A 16,467-nucleotide genomic window follows, 5' to 3' on the forward strand; every position below is an offset into this window, starting at 1 on the left:
GAACTTGCTGCTCTCACAGGGGACCTGAGTTCAGGTCCCAGCACCCACATGGTGGGCAGCTCAGTTCGAGGGAAATCTTCTTCTCCTGCCTTCTTCTGGCATCTGCAGGCTCTACATGCATGTAATGTACATACATGCAGGTAAAACACATAAAATAAAAATATTGGTTCATTTTAAAAAGCCTGCATTTATTACTTAGTTAAAACTATTTTAGATCTAGAATTATTAAAGTATACCTCATCCCCAGAAAACATTTAAACAGTCTAATTTATTTGCATTTATATCAGTGACAAATATTCCTAAAGGAAGGCTGAGATATTAAATCCAAGTCTGTTTTAATTGAAGAAGCTAGAAGAAATCAAGCCATCTGCCCCAAGGTAGAGCTATGCAGCAATGACGATGGCCTTCAGATAGACCCCCTTCTTCCCACACCCTGTGAGTGTCCAGTCCCCTGTGTCCTTTCTAAACACATATCCTATGCTCTGAAGAATCAGAGAGTACCCAAAAACATCCATCAACAAATACTATGCTTTGCTGAGGACAAATGAAACACACACACCAATAACCATAACACACCACCAGGAAAAATATTTTGACATAGTGTGATCACCTACAAATAGTAACCATTATCTGTCACCTCAAAAGATCTACTGGGATAGACGAACAGCTTATATTCTTAAATAAGACTGACTGCTTACTATAAAGCATTAGCTCATTCCAATCGCTATTAGAAAAACAGAAGAGGTTTGAGGGGTGGAAATGATTTTAATGGATATGCCATTGTTAAGTCCTCAAACCCCTCCCCCCTCATAAAACATACCATGTGAAAATTATTAAAAAGGTACTGGTGTTTGGACTTATCCCCTCCCCCACCCCGCCCCCAGAACCTGAAGAGCAGGTCCCGGCCCCCAGGTCAGCATAAACCTTCTTGTCCCTAAACCACTGGCCCATAAAGAAACCCCTTCAAGAACCCCCAGGTACAAGGTTGTCTGACAGGCAGGCTAGCAGACTCATGGTGGCTCTCGGGTGCACCCTCCTCCCCTCTTCAACCCTAGTTAAAAGGACGAGTGCTGGGCTGGGGAGAGATAACAAGCCCAAGTGACCATGGGCTGGCTTACTAGGTCTGCTGGGCCAGCTGCAGGAGGACCTCCCCTCCCCCAAAGAGAACCTGGAAGTCGCTCCTTGCCCCAGGGCCCGAAATCTCCTGGCTCCTAAGGGACTCCTTCCGAAAGGCTGGGGCAACTTCACTGCCCGGCCCCCTCCTCCCCTGTGTCCTCCATTAAAACCCCAGCAAGCTCTTTGTTTCCAACAGCTGAGGGAGGGCAGGCTGCCTCGGAGAGAGGGGAGAGGTCACTCACTCCCTGGCTCCCCTGGCTGCCAATCTCCAGGTCCTCCCGCTACACACACACACACACACACACACACACACACACACACACACACACACACAGCACCAATTCCCTCTCTTTCTACAGCACTTTAATTAACCCGGGGTTACACGAGCTACACAGGGCATTCTCTGAGACCTAATTACCTTTCATACCCAAATCCCACACAAGCTGACTCCCTAGCTCCCTCCCTCTGTCAAACTGGGTTCACTACTGGACTCTGCCTCCTAAATCCGTACTCCAGAGCGGTTACCTGAGCCCCAAGCTTTGTCCAGACACAACATACAAAACACTTCCTGGGCCCTCCTGGGACTCCCTACTGCCCTGATTGACAGACATGTGGGCTGTGTAAGCCCCCCACTGCACCCCTGAACCCAAACAACAAACATAACCACTCTTTCCTTTTACCCACATGACCTCTCTGAGACTCCGGGTGCCCGATGGAAGAACCCCCACCCAACACACGGTCAGTCCTCAGGCCCTTATCCTCAGTCCCCCAGATCCTCACCATCACGCACACACACACACACACACACACACTCCCCTTGCAGCTTGGCCGTCCTCCCTCTCTTGAGGCTTCACAACACTTAGCACGCGCTTCCACGAGCACACCCACGATCGCTGCTCCGCCTGGCGGAGCCTCACCTGCTCACCACGCCGCAGGGCCGCCCTCGCCCGGCCACTCGACACCCACGGACTCACGCACGGCCACTCCCCATCCCCAACGCAGGGCAGGTCCCCAAGCTCGCACCACCAACTCGCGTCCTGCCCTCAGCCCGGCTCCCGGGACTCCCCAGCACGCAGGTCCACACCGGGTCCTCCCGCGGCGACCCAGAGTGGCGGAAGGGAGGAGCCCCAGGGGCGGGCGCCCGCCGCTCCTACCTGAGCAGTTGATGCTCTTGCCTCTGCCTCCGGGACAGTCCCCGCCACCGCCCGCGGGCTGGTTGGACGCGCGGCTCCCCGGCAGGCAGAAGGCGAAGAGCAGAAGCACCGACGTGTAGCCGCAGACGGCGAGCGGGGGCGCGGCCGGTAGCCGGAGCGGCGCCTGGGCGCCCATGCTGTCGCGGCCGCACGGCGGGGAGCGCAGGGAGCGGCAGGCCGGGCGCACCGGCCCCGCGCCGCCTCCTAGCAGCCGCGCCGCCGCCCGGGGCAGCCCCGCACCATCCCCGCCAGGCCCCGTCCCTCCGCGCTCCGGACGGCCTCGCTGGGGGACCCCGGCGCGGGCGAGGGGCGCGGGCACGCGAGGGCAGGGAGCGCGCCGCGTGGGGGGACACGGAGCTGGGGCGCGCGCAGGGGGCCCGGGGCGGGGACGGGCGCAACCGCTCGCTCGCAGGCTAGCCTTCCCTTTGTGTCCGCGCGGCCGTCGCCGCCGCGTCACAAAGACCCCGGCCCGCCCGGTGAGGGGCGCGTGACGGAGCCGCGGGCGGGGAGGGAGCGGCGACCCCGCCCCGCGCACACCCCCGGCGCCGAGCTCCGCCCCTCCCGGGGAGCCATTGTTCCTGAGGCGGGCGGGGGCGCGGGCCGGGGTCGTCGATCCCTCTGGCTGGTCGGGCGGTGCCGAGGATGCCCGAGAGCGCTCCGGGACCCGAGTCTCGGAAGCCCTTTGTGAGCCTTTCCCACGCGCCTTCTAACCCTGCACGAGCCCAGGTGGTCTTTCGCGTGTTTTCCAGGTGGAGGGAAAGGCAAAGGTGACTTATCCAAGGTCAGTCGCAGCCCAAGAAATGGGCAGGATCTGGATTGGTACCGGAGTTCTCACTCCAGCTGTGCACTTCTCCAAGCGGTTGGCTTAATCCCCAAAACTCACCGGGCCACCGGGCTCCTGGATAACTACAACCCGCGGCTGAATCCTAAAAGTGCCTTACCCTTTCCACACCTAATAGCAAAGATTTAGAGCGGATTTGCTATATCCAAGGCCTAGAGGAAGCTCTTAGCCTGCATTCTCTCCAGTTCTTTTTCACAGCCTTACAAAGGACTTTTCATCCTGATGTTTCCTAAATGAGGAAGTTGGGACCAAGAGTCTCCCAGCGATCTGGCGCCCAGGCCCACTGCCTGCTCTGCAGACCTGCCTCCCCTTGCTAGGTGATAACTTCACTCGGACACAAGCAATAAGATGACAGCCGAATTCTTGCAAGTTTTCTGTTTTGGTTTTTTTTTTTTTTTTCAGTCTATTATGTTGTCCACTTCAGATTTTAGAATCTCGTTGTAAAATTAAGAAACATGCAAAAAGCCGCTCTAAGAAAGCTACAATCTAACTATAAGGCAAATACTGACGATAAAAGTCAAGAAGAGAAAGCCGACCAAAAGGGAAAATGCAGGCAATGAGAAAGGTTTGCAGACTGCTGAGAGATGGCTCCGCACTGAGGACACTGAAGGCTCTTTGAGAGGCTCCAGGTTGGATCCCCAGGATCTACAGAGCAGCTCACAAACCTCTATAACTATAGGTCCAGAGGATCCTAGGCCCTCTTCTGGCCTCAAAGGGCTATATAGGCACATGGTGCAGACATAGGTGCAAGCAAAACACACATATACATTGCAAATAGGTTTACTTTTTAAAATGATTTAAAGCCCGCCATGGTGGCGCATGCCTTTAATCCCAGCCCTCAGATGGCAGAGGCAGGTGAATCCCTGTGAGTTAGAGGCCAGCCTGGTCAGCGAGGGCTGTTACACCGAGAAGCCCTACAAATAAAGGGAAAGTTCAACCATAAAAAAATTTTCCCCTTTGGATGAATATTAAGAAGAGTTAAAAGGATTGACAAACTTAATGTTATTCATTTATACATTTTGGAAGTAGGTCAACCATTTGGGGAAAAAACTTCCAATGTGTTTTCCTAACGATACCAATATTGGAATCTATGCTTTAAAGATGGTTTGACAGGACACAGCAATGAAGAAAGGAAGATGCTCATCACATATGTAAGAGTAAAACCGAGCCCCCGTGAGCATCAGTGAGGCCTGAAGGATGATTGTCTCTGTGGGTCTCTGTGTACAGCACTTGATGGCTGGGTTAATGTTTGGTGGTACAGAAAAGGGGATACCAATGATTTGCGTAAGAAGAGCCTGAGGACTGGAGACATGGTTCAGAGGTTGAATGCTTAGTGCTCTTGCAGGGGACCTGGGTTTGGCTCCCTGCACCCGCATCATGTGACCCCCAACTGTCTGTGACTCCAGTTGCAGAGAATCTGAAGCTCATAAACGCATGCAGGAATGCATTAATGAATAATCTTTAAATAAAAAAACAAGAAAAGAAAACCTTGTTTTTCTAAAATGCGCATGTGTACCAGCCAGCCCAGAGGAAGGTCAAGACTGCTCTACTAGATTACATCACCACGGACTCTGGAAAAGAGGATTGTGGGTAATAGATACTTGTCCTTCATGTTTTCCTGAATTTTTTTTTCAGTGAAAGAAACGTGGTTGTCATAGTTTTTAAAACTATTTGCTTTTGAGTTATACTTCTGTCATGCTTTTTAGCGAAATAAATCTGCATTTCTATCGTTCTTCTATGGTTTGCCTCAAGCCTATGAACTGTTGCCTGGTACTTCCTAGTGTCCTGAATCAAGAGTGATCCCAGCCCTTCCTGCTCAGTCACTGCCCAGGACTCCTTTTGAGTCCAGTCTCCCAGCAGCGTCTTTGCTAAAGCTTGACTTCATGTATGTTTCCTGCACGAGCAGTGTCTTCATGCTTCCAAACCCCATATTCTGCCTTAAATTTCCATTTGCCTGCTGATCATAGCCAAAAAGAGAGACAGACAGACAGACAGACAGACAGACAGAGATTACAGCCTTAGTTTAAATTGAAAGCAAATAACCCTAGGTCATACTTCACTATCCCATCCAGATGAGGTAAGAAAAAGTCAGCACGGATTTTTCCAAAGTGTTCACATTGAAAAAGATTCTGAGGACTTGACTCCGGGGAGGAAGGATTTCTCTGACCGAAATCATACAGTACCAGAAAGGATTTTTCTTTTTATTCTGTGGTCAAAGAAGGAAAAGGATCTTAGAGGTTTCCTAGAAACCCCATCACACATGTGAGTATTTGTGATTCTCAAAGAACAGATAACAAAAGGATGTGGGACCACTATGGAAAAATTCACCCAGAGAGCTTAAAGGGAATGTGGATTTCTGAAGAGCTCTCCAGACAGTCTGAAGGAAGCTTTAGTGTCTATTTCTCTAAAAAATTCTCAAATACCTCAGATGTTCTGCCAAGGTTAGAAACCCCTGACCTAACCTTGATCAAACAGCCATTACTCCTCAACAAACAACCATATAATTTCAGCATCCTGAGACAAGAAGCTTTCCTCCTAAGTCTTAGAGGGGTTTGGGTTAAGACTGGAGCAACCATGCGGCGTGGCTCCGCTTCAACTGCAGATCCCGCAGGGCTTGAAGGGAGCATCGGCTCCAGGAGGGCCTCTCAGTGCTGAAGGCTGTGCAAGCAGTTCTCTCCTGCCGCTTGTCCACATCTGACATCCCACCAGCTAAAGCCAACCACAAACAGAAACCCAAAATCTAGATGACTCAGTGGGTAAAAAGTGCTTACCGTATGAGCATGAGGTCCTGCATTCAGACACACACACACAGAGAGAGAGAGAGAGAGAGAGAGAGAGAGAGAGAGAGAGAGAGAGAGGAGAGAGAGAAGGGTGGCAGTGTGTCCTTGTATGGCTGGGGGTGGGTGCAGGCAGGAGGATTCCCAGGGCTTGCAGCCTAAAGGACAAGCTCTAGGTTCAATGAACCACCCTGTCTGAAGAACTAAAGGGAAGGACTAGGAAGATGGCTCAGTATGGAAGAGTTCCCGCAGCACAAGCGTGGTGAGGACCTAAGCTCAGAACCCCAGCACCAGGGGAAAGCCAGGAGCAGTGACAGGTGACTCTAACACCAGCAGCAAGGGCAGAAACAGATGCATTTCTGTAATCCCAGGCCAAGCCGACTTGCCATTTAGTGATTCAGTGGTTCAGCGAGAGACCCTGTCTCTAGGAAATAAGACACAGAGTGCTAGAACTGGACTTACATCCTCTACCGGCCATGGGTACCTGCCTCAGGCATACACACACACACACACACACACACACACACACACACACACACACACAAAGAAGTACAGAAGTGAGCCCAGACAAATGTGGAGTGGATATTTTTGAACAAATACCTATTGTGGATCCTTGAATACCATTTGTTGTGTTTTTTGAAAGAATGTTTTCACCCCCAACTAATAGAAAACTCAAACAAAAAGATTGGGAGCAGGGGCTCAGGACTTTGTTGTTGCTGTTTAAGCCAGAGGCAGTGCCTTCTCCATGAGTTGGTTTTTGTCCTCAGTAATGAAGCTTGACTGGGGAGAACAGTCATTTCTTTCGGAAACCTTTGTGAGCCAGCCCTCCTTGCATGCTAGGCACCACGGCAGCCTCTGGGGGCAAGAGATAATCCTGCCCCTCCTGTGTGAGGGCGGAGAGACGGCTGAAAATTAACAGTTACGGCACAATGTGATAAATACTAAATATAAACGTGGTTAGGGTGAGGACCGAGGAAATGGCAAATCCTATTCCAGACTCCCAGCCCTGCCAAAATCCCGGCTTTGCAGGACCTCCTGCTGGCTGGTCTAGCTGTATAATGAAGTCCTGATAGACGTAATGAGACACCTTGGGGCTAACTAATTGGCCCTGGAAGGAGACAGTCACAGTGCCTGAGCCAGAAACAGGGAGAGGGATAATTTATGGTGGAGCATGGGAACAGCCTGAGATTGGCATCTAACCCAATTTGGGAGTCTAGTCCCCACTTCCTAGAGAAAGGGTGAGGGATTCAATCTTAAAAAGTGGAGTGGGGAAAAATATTCATTTACCAAATCAGGGCTGAAAGTCTCCCAGTCTCAGGGAATCCAGTGACCCTGTCCTGAGGAAGTTTAGAGCCAAATATTGCTAATATAGTTACCACAATGTATAAAAATAAAATGTCAGCATTGCTAACAAATGCTATGGAGAAAGGGAGGGCAGACAAGAAATCACGAGGAGCATCGAGCTTAAGAGGAAAAGTTCCAGATCAGCAAAGGGCCCCGTTAGGATGTAAGCCAGTGTTGAAAAGACCGGAGAGAGCAACTTGGCTGCCTCAACGGTGTCTCCTGAGAGTCGACTACGGCTTAGGTGCTGCTCTGGGTGCAGAGACACAGCAGCGAGGAAACAGAGCCGCTGCTTTGGTGGCCCTTACAGTCAAGTGGGGAGATGCAGATTATGATAAAAACAGAAGGCGAAACGGTTGGGTGAGGGGATGGTGATAACTCCAGTCCACCGAGGACACTACATCCCAGATCACATCAGGGCCAGTCTTTGTTGTCACCGAGCCTCCTACCAGCTTGTTAGTGTAATTTTCTTTTCACGGGTGAGGAATAAAGTCCTAACGGGGTTAAGTACCTGAGACCGCCACCAACAAGTTAGAGTCATCCGGTTCTTCTAGCCCTAAAGTCCTACCGTACCACTAATTAGGAGGGAGAGAGCCTCTTGTCTGGCACAAGATGGAGTAAAGATTGGCACTATCAAAACAGCAACCAGACTCCTAGCAATAACTAAGAGATGTGATCAGCTTTGGTGACCATCAGATGAATGGCTAAAGACAGCAAATATATATGTTCAAAACATATGTGTGTTATTATCATGAAATTGATATGATAACAATATAGCCTTAAAAACAAATGAAACACTTGCAGCCAATAGTTGGAGCCGGAGGACGCAGGGTGAGGGAAATAAGTCAGACATAGAAAAAGTGCGCCTCAGGTCTTCTCCCATGTTTGGGTGCTTAACCACGTGAGCCTCTAAGTAGAATGGTGATAATTAGAGATGGAGAAGGGAGCAAAGGTCAGGGGAGGGTGAGGGGGGGTAGGCTACGACTAACACTCTGTATGCCTGGAAATATCAAGGGAAGCTCCAGTGATACGTACAATTAATATCGCTTTTCTAAAATAAGACTACACTGGGGAGCTGGCTGTGTAGCTCTGTGTAGAACACATGCCTAACGTGGTCAAGGCCCTGACATGGATCCCCAGAAGCAATTGATGTTCAAAATTTTAAATGACTGCCACCAAAGGGTGTGCACAAGCCCTCCTTGGCACACTGCGAATACACTGGAAGATTTTGTTCGGATTCTTTGACTGCACGATGCCGCGGATCTTCTGCATGCTCCAGCGGAAGGTGCTATTCTTGTTACCCACGTCTCTCTAATGACCCTCAATTATCTAAGTGGAGGTCGGGAGCCAAGGAGGCTTTTGCAGACATCTAGTCTAGCTCTGCCTGAAGGAGATGAGCCTCCCCACCATAACGCTGCAGGTCTGAAAGCCTTGTCAACCAAACAGCTCCCACGAGTGGGTAGAGGGAGGAGCCGTCCCTCGGCTTTCCACCAGGCCTACTTGTCCTTCATTGGTTCAGCGCCTCTCTAAAGACAGAATTGAGGTTTGTTATTTCTAGCTATTTCAGCAAACAGAACAATTTCAGATGCGATTCAAACATTTCTCTGGTGGTTTTAGCTTATGAAGGGTTTTGCCAAAAAAAAAAAAAAGGCTTCTCTAGAAAAGATGAGCATACATAACGGGAAGTAGAAGTTGTAATGTGGTATTAAGACTGTACACTCTGGATCCACGCCATCTGGGTTTGTTCTGCTAGTTCTCTGAGCCTGGGGAGGTTTACTTAGCTGTTCTGAGTCAGTTCCACGTCTGCTCGCTTCCATGCCTGTCTATTTCACAGGGTGGCGCTGAGGATATGATGAGTCGCTATGTGCAAAGGGCCTGGAACCACGCTTTGTACGTCACGTGTACTCAAAAAGTACCTGGCTAAACGTAGAAGTGGTACAGGAACTGCGTGACATACGTTGGTCACTCTTAGTGGCAGTTACCTTTAGCTGCTACAACCTAAGAAAGAGCTCTGTGTGCATTAGCTTATGCAGTACTACACAAAATCCAAGCAAAGTCTGGTATCTAGCTATCATTTATTCCAAAGATGAGGAAACTGGTTGGGAAGGGGTGACGCCCAAGTTTACACAGCGTGAGGACCTGGTCTGTCTTACCCCGTAGCCCACGCTCTGAATCAAACCCCAAAGAGTTAACAGTCCAGAGAGCACTTCAGGCTGGCCGCCTGCTAGAGAAGTATGTAAGAGGGCAGTCTGGTGACCAGCAGAGGAGGTCATGCTGTTAGGAAATAAAGTCGAGACAAATAGCCAGGTGGGTCAGGGAGAAAGACAAGAGCTGAGCAGTGTGGTGCACACTTCTAAAGCCAGTGAGTGAGAGACGAAAGCTGGGGGACGGAAAGAGATCCAAGCCAGTCTGGGCTGCTTATTAAATTCAAGATAAACTCAGGATACATAGCATGCTAGAGAAAGAGAAAAAGGAATAGAGAGAGAGAGAGAGAGAGAGAGAGAGAGAGAGAGAGAGAGAGAGAGAGAGAGCGCAGGGGGGGGGGGGGGGAGAGGGAGGGAAGGAGACAGACAGACAGACAGACAGAGTTTNGAAAGACAAGAGCTGAGCAGTGTGGTGCACACTTCTAAAGCCAGTGAGTGAGAGACGAAAGCTGGGGGACGGAAAGAGATCCAAGCCAGTCTGGGGAGATAAATAAATACAAAAAAAAATAAAGATACATAGCATGCTAGAGAGAGAGAGAGAGAAAGAGAGAGAGAGAGAGAGAGAGAGAGAGAGAGAGAGAGAGAGAGAGAGAGAGAGAGCACATGGGGGAGGGAGGGGATAGGAAGGGAAGGAGACAGACAGACAGACAGACAGAGTTTAATTTCTACCCAGAGTCTAGGAACAAGTGGAAACAGCATCCACTGAGCTCAAAATCCCGAAAGAGTCATCAAGGAGCTAGAAATTAGAATGTGTTTAAGTATGTCAGCTTGCCTCTGTATGTATACATATGTATTGAGCATATGTCATTTGCCTGTGTGCATACATATGTAAGAAGTATATCAGCTTTCTTCTGTACATACGCATAAGTGCCAAGCATATGCCATTTTCCTCCGTATGCACATATGTAAGGAATGAGTATATATACGGTTGCCGCTGAGAAGAGGATGCACGCATACTTGAGTGCTCCAGTTGAGCTCCGTGCTCGTACGTGTACACGAGCACTTATGCACACATAAACATATAAACCTCGTCTTGTATTGCACATCTGAGTGTGAATGTAATCAGGAGAACTAAAATTGCTCTTAGCGCCTAGTTGAAAATTACCACCTAAAATCTAATGGCCTAGGGAGTTGGCAACAAGGTCAACAGAGCTGGTCTTAACAGCCTGCGTTCCCAATTAAGAGAGACGCAAAGGTGACCACATTCTGGACTGTTCCTCTCGGCACAGAAAAGCAGTAGTAGGATTTAGAGCAACTTCAGCAGTGGTGATTTCAGCAATGATGAGAGCGGGGTCAGGGCAGAGAGCCTGGTGACAGAAGCTGCATTCATCGCTTGAGTTGGCCCATTCTATGTCAGGCAGTTGTGTGAGGCTGGGAAGACACAGAGAGTGGACAAGACAGACACAGTCCCTGTCCTACAGCCCAGCAGAGAGACAGACACGGTCCCTGTCCTGTAGCCCAGCAGAGAGACAGACTTGATCCCTGTCCTGTGGCCCAGCAGAGAGACAGACACGGTCCCTGTCCTTTAGCCCAGCAGAGACAGACACAGTCCCTGTCCTGTAGCCCAGCAGAGACGGACACGGTCCCTGTTTTGTAGCCCAGCAGAGACAGACACGGTTGCTGTCCTGTAGCCTAGCAGCGCAAAGACAAGGTCCCTGTCCTGTAGCCCAGCAGGAATCAAGCTTTAAATCATTACAAGCACAAAGAACTGAGAAACAAGTCATCCAACCCCTTAGGTACCAGGAGTTGAGGCATGATGGAAACCTTCCCCAAAGTGCCATTTCAATTGAGACTGTGAAATAGATAAAGAATTAGAAGGAAGGAGAGAAGAAAAACTATCCTATGAAGAAAATCCAAAATATGGAAATGAAGTCTAGACTGTGGCAAATTCAAGAGACATAGGAAATCAAATGTATTAGCTCATGCATATGTGAAGTAAAAAAATGTTGAGCTCATAGAAATAGCAAGGAGAATGGTCATTACAGAGACTGGGGTGACTCAGGGGTGGGCATGTTGCCTGAGGATGTACAGTTATAGTCAGATAGGAAGATAAATTCAAGAGATCTGACACGTACTATGGTCACTATAGTTAATGATTCTCTCTGTGCCTCTCTGTGTATCTGTCCCCACCTCTCTGTCTCTGTCTGTGTATGTGTGTCTATGTGTCTGTGTGCTTCTGTGTATGTGTGTGTGTGTGTGTGTGTGTGTGTGTGTGTGTGTGTGTGTGGTGTTGTGGATTGAACAGTGGGCAATGACTATCACTGTTTTCTATTCTTGAAAAAAATGCAAAGAATGCTAAATGTTCTTGTCCCCAAAATGGTAATCTTATGCTACTACGTGTATCAACTAGCTAGATTTGACCATTTTACAGCACACGTTTTGTAATAAAGGGGTGACAATAGCTTGGAGTAGGGAAGATGGGACGAGTAAGTGAGCCAAACAGACATGGCAGATAAACGCAATAGAATTTGGTGACAGACTATATGTAGGAGGAGAGGGAAGGGAAGTGTCAAGTGATTGTTTGGTAGTATTTATAAAATAGCCAGCCCTGGAGGAGAAGCAGGTTTGGAGAGGGGATGGTGGGTTTAACCTAGGCATACATTGAATTTGAGGGACCAATGATACAGAACTCAAGTAGCCATTAGATGTATAGGTCTTCAGGCAAGTGAGATTTGCACTGAGCATGTCCAAGTGAGTCATGGACACGGATATAACGACTTCATACAAATTAAGAAGGTCTGTGCTACTACTGAGAGAGTCAAGAAGAGGGAACTGTATAGGAACTGTCAGAAACTTAGGAGCAGAATTAGAAAAGAACAGCGTTATGGTGACCACAGAACCAGTGTGTGTCAAGAAGTAGGATGTAACCAACTGGCCAAATTCTGCTGAGAAGTCAAGCAAATATGAAAACTGAACAGTTTCCCAACTGATGCGGTCACTTGAAGTCACCAGGGATCACAGCAAGAACCACTTGGTAAAGCTGTGGGGGCAGAATCTAGATTAGAGTTCAATGTCGCATGAATAGGAAGTGGAGTAAGAAATGGAGACAGAACATTTAGACAGCTTGACCTTGACAGGAGGAAAACCAAGCATGGGATGGCCGTGGGCAGGGGAAGAGCTGTGGAATATCCACATGACGGTGATAGAGATTCACTGAGAGGAGAAGAGGCAGGCGTACAGCAAAGCAAAAGGGACCGTCAATTGCGGGGGATCCTTAAGAGAAAAGTGGACTTCAAAGTGCATATGGGCACCTTCTTCTTTTTCACAAGTTGGAAGGTGGGTAGAATGGGGGGCTGGTTCAGTCTGTCTTATAGACAGGGTGTTTAGAGGCCAGGGATGTTTGGGGATTCTGACTTCTGTGCTTTCCTACAAAAAAAGGGAGTAGGGCAGAGTAGGGGTAAGGACTGCCCAGGAGAGAGGTGGTCACATGACTTGAACCCCACTGTGATCTCCATCCACCCTCAGCCTCCATCTCTCAATCTTTAGTGTGAGCAATCGAATTTCTCGATCTTATATAAAAATGCGACTTTTAAAAACTGATCTATAATATGCATTTTATATAACAGCTACCACTTCAAGACAAATATTCTGGCACCTCCCTCCCCACCAGATTGCTACCTACCCCACTCTTCTGCTACACAGAAATTCTGAGTCAGATTTGAAGAGTGGAAACACAGTGTACTGGTCATTGCTGGTAATGGATGAGAAAGCATATAACATCCCAACCGCGCTCAGGGACAATCAATAGCGTCCAGAGACACAGTCTAGGGCAAGATGCTCAGGAGAAGGTAACTGGGAGTCATCTTCTCTCAGGTGGGCATTTCTTAGTACTGTGGGGGGCAGAGGGACTCTACCCCTGTGTTCCTCGCCTCCAGCAGAGACATGAAGCAAGCCAGCCATGGTGGCACATGCCTGTAATCCCAGCATTTTGGGAGATAAAGGCAGAAAATCAGGAATTCAATTCATTTTCAGTTACATAGTGAGTTTGAGTCCAGCGTGAGCTACATGAGTCTTGACCTTAAAATAAAAAATAGGGGAGGGAGAGAGAAACTGAGGCAGGGAGTAGATCTTTTGTTTTCTGTCGGTATAGTCAATGGTACTAGGTCCCTCAATTTAGATTTTTATCAAATCTAGCATAACTCCATTCTACATGAATGCTGAAAAATGGTCAGGGCATGGTCAGGGCTGACTGACTCGATGATCATTTTTTTTTAAATCTCAGTGAAATAATTGATTTGGGTAAGATATACCCAAAACAGATTAAATCCCAGCATGGGTGAGGGAGGCAGGCGCATGGCCCCATCCCTAGCTGAGAAGCTATTTGATAGCTTCGGTGAGTGGGAGAGTCAGTTTTCTCGCAGTAACCCCCCCCTCCAGTAGGTTGCCCACACTCCAGGGCAGGCTCCCCTCAAGAGTGGTTGGCCCACATACACAGAGCTCAGTGGAAAGAGAAATGAAAAAGAAAACTCACAGCTGAGCAGTGGGAAGATGAGAGCAGATATGGGAGGAGTTGGGGGAAGGAGTGGATATGATAAAAATTCACTGCCTGAAACTCAAAGAATTGATAAAATATTAACTCAAGAGAGAAACGTCAAGAAACTAAAACCATTAGGCAAAAGGTTATGAGGAAAAGGGAATATTCAGAGTCTTAAAGTATCATCCAACAGGTAACACTAACCACGAGTGAAAGAATAAAATTCTACAATTGGTCTGGCAGACACTGACTTCACTGAGAGATCAAATTAGCATTACCAATGGTGGGACCATCTGCCAATACACCTCTCCCGGAGATGCGGTGAGAAGGGCATGGCATTTATCTGTGTGGTCCTCTTGCCAAAGAATTTCGAGCCAAATCTAATAAGGAGGATTGTAATCAAATAGACCCAGAATGTGGAGTGCTTTACAAAACCAGGGCTGGAAAAGAAAGCTTTGTCATTAAAACCAAGAGAAAGAGAAAAGCTTGTTCCAGGTTATATGAAACAAAAAGGGTGATGATCAATGATGATCAAGTGCAGTCAGCCTTGATGGGACCTGAGAAAATAAACAGCAGTAGGAAACATTAGGATAGCTGGAGAAATTTGGATGTAGGTTACATATCGAGTGATTTATCGATTTAATGTTAACTTTTCAAGGCGTGATAATGGGATTGTCGTCATGTAGGACGGGATTGTCGTCATGTGTGATGGCGCTGTAGTCAAGGGATAACGTTCATACGCCGAGTACATATTGCTGAAGTACTTTTGGGTAGAGTGTCATAGTGTCCCAAACACTCTAGCTACAGAGAACAAAAAGAGGGAGGAAGAGGAGGATGTGGGGGAGGAGAAACAATTACTGTCCAAAGCAGGCTATTTCTTAGTCACTCCACCAAAAATTTTCTTTTTAGCTCCTTGTGTAGCCTCACTTTTACTATTATTTTTTTCTCCATTTATTTATTTATTTTTAATTAAAAATTTCCTCCACCAAAGATTTTCTTTTGGCTCATACTTTGGCTAGCTTTATGCTTATTAAGCACAAATCTCACAGCTCACTGTGCTAAATTAGATTGAAATCTCCTAAGGCATCGTAGCAGGAAGCTACTCTGCAGAGCTTTTTAGACCTAAAAGGTATTCTAATTTATATAGGAGTGCATGTAAAGCTTTGTTGAAGAGGAGCAGGGCGGTGGTGGCGCAAGCCTTTAATCCCAGCACTTGTGGGGGGGGGGCAGAGGCAGGCGGATCTCTGTGAGTTCAAGGCCAGCCTGGTCTACAAGAGCTAGTTCCAGGACAGGCTCCAAAGCTACAGTGAAACCCCATCTCGAAAAATCAAGAAAAGATTTGGTAAAGTGGGTAAATAGCCACACATTAAAAACAAAATTTCTTGAAATTGGAAAACTTTGGGGTCCAACGCGTCAAGATTGGAGGTGTCCGTTTCCTCGCCTGCCAAGTGCACAGAGCTTATAAAAAGCCCTTCTAAGCTGGAACTGTGCAGCCTGTGCAGCACATGGAGTGACGGAGCCTGCACAGCAGGGTGATGACCTGTTAGCGGCACTTCTTAAACGTTACCGCAACAACACAGAAGCTTGTTAAACTTCCTGATTCTGTGTGGTCCTCAGAGATCCTGATTCAGCAGATCTGGGATGGAGCACACATCTAGATTCATTGAAGCCTCTCAACCCCCAGGTTCTAGGGCAGCGCGAGCGGTCTGAAACCCACATGGAGGGGGAAGTTACTCTTGCCTAAGTCCGTGCTACTCCACAGTTGCTCCATGGCCAGCATCTTCACCCAGGAGTTTATTAGGAATGCAAAATCTGACTCGCTCAATCAAACACGCTTTTATAATATGATGTCCAGGGGTTTCTCGTGCACATTAATGGCGAACACAGATCTAAAGGCAAAGCTAATTGGCCACTTTTTTGACTTGGTCACTGTCCTCAGCCACCTTTGCTGCCGCTGACACTTTTCACCTCACTTGGCTGCTTGCTCCTCTGTGCTTCTGGCTCCTGTGTCATGGCAGATCTCTTAAAAGCAGGTTAATAAACAGCGCTAAGCAGTTGTAGTGGTTTTTTTTCCTTGAACCATACACACAGCACACGAAGCATTCTGGCTTGAGCTGGACATTGAGTTGAGCTCTTCACTAGGTATGTGATTTTTCCTTCTTTTCTCTATTTTTTAATTGCATTGAAGCATGACATTTGCCTTAAGTTTATAGATCAATGACACAAACTATCGTTCATTCACACCCATCCGCACTACCCATCACCAGAGCTTTTGATACAAGGTTTTGGACAAATCACTCACTCTCCCCAAGCTTCATTTACTTATCTACAAAATATGGATGAAATTATGTATGCCTGCAGGTTATTAGAGGCAGTAAATGAAATCATATGGAACTTGACCACCACCTACAAAAGGTGTTCCTTAAATGCTAACATTCTTCTCTCTTCCCTAGTTTTATAGAAAATGTCAGCTACCGGGCTGGAGAGATGGCTCAGAGGTTAAGAGCATTGCCTGCTCTTC

The 16,467-nt window shown here is 47.9% G+C and overlaps 1 protein-coding gene across 1 annotated transcript in view; it reads right to left on the minus strand.

Moving 5' to 3' along the window:
* Window positions 1–2,790, minus strand: part of Tmeff1 (transmembrane protein with EGF like and two follistatin like domains 1) — an 81,652-nt gene extending 78,862 nt beyond the window's left edge. Inside the window, exon 1 of the mRNA XM_050156077.1 lies at window positions 2,271–2,790. Coding sequence (XP_050012034.1) covers window positions 2,271–2,445 — 175 coding nt within the window. The 5' untranslated portion in view covers window positions 2,446–2,790. The remainder of the gene's footprint in view (window positions 1–2,270) is intronic.
* Between the last annotated feature and the right edge of the window lie 13,677 nt (window positions 2,791–16,467).

This window comes from Alexandromys fortis, unplaced genomic scaffold, assembly GCF_014885135.2.
Source record: "Alexandromys fortis isolate MF-2015 unplaced genomic scaffold, M_Fortis_MF-2015_v1.1 scaffold_92, whole genome shotgun sequence".
Classification (NCBI taxonomy): Eukaryota; Metazoa; Chordata; class Mammalia; order Rodentia; family Cricetidae; genus Alexandromys; species Alexandromys fortis.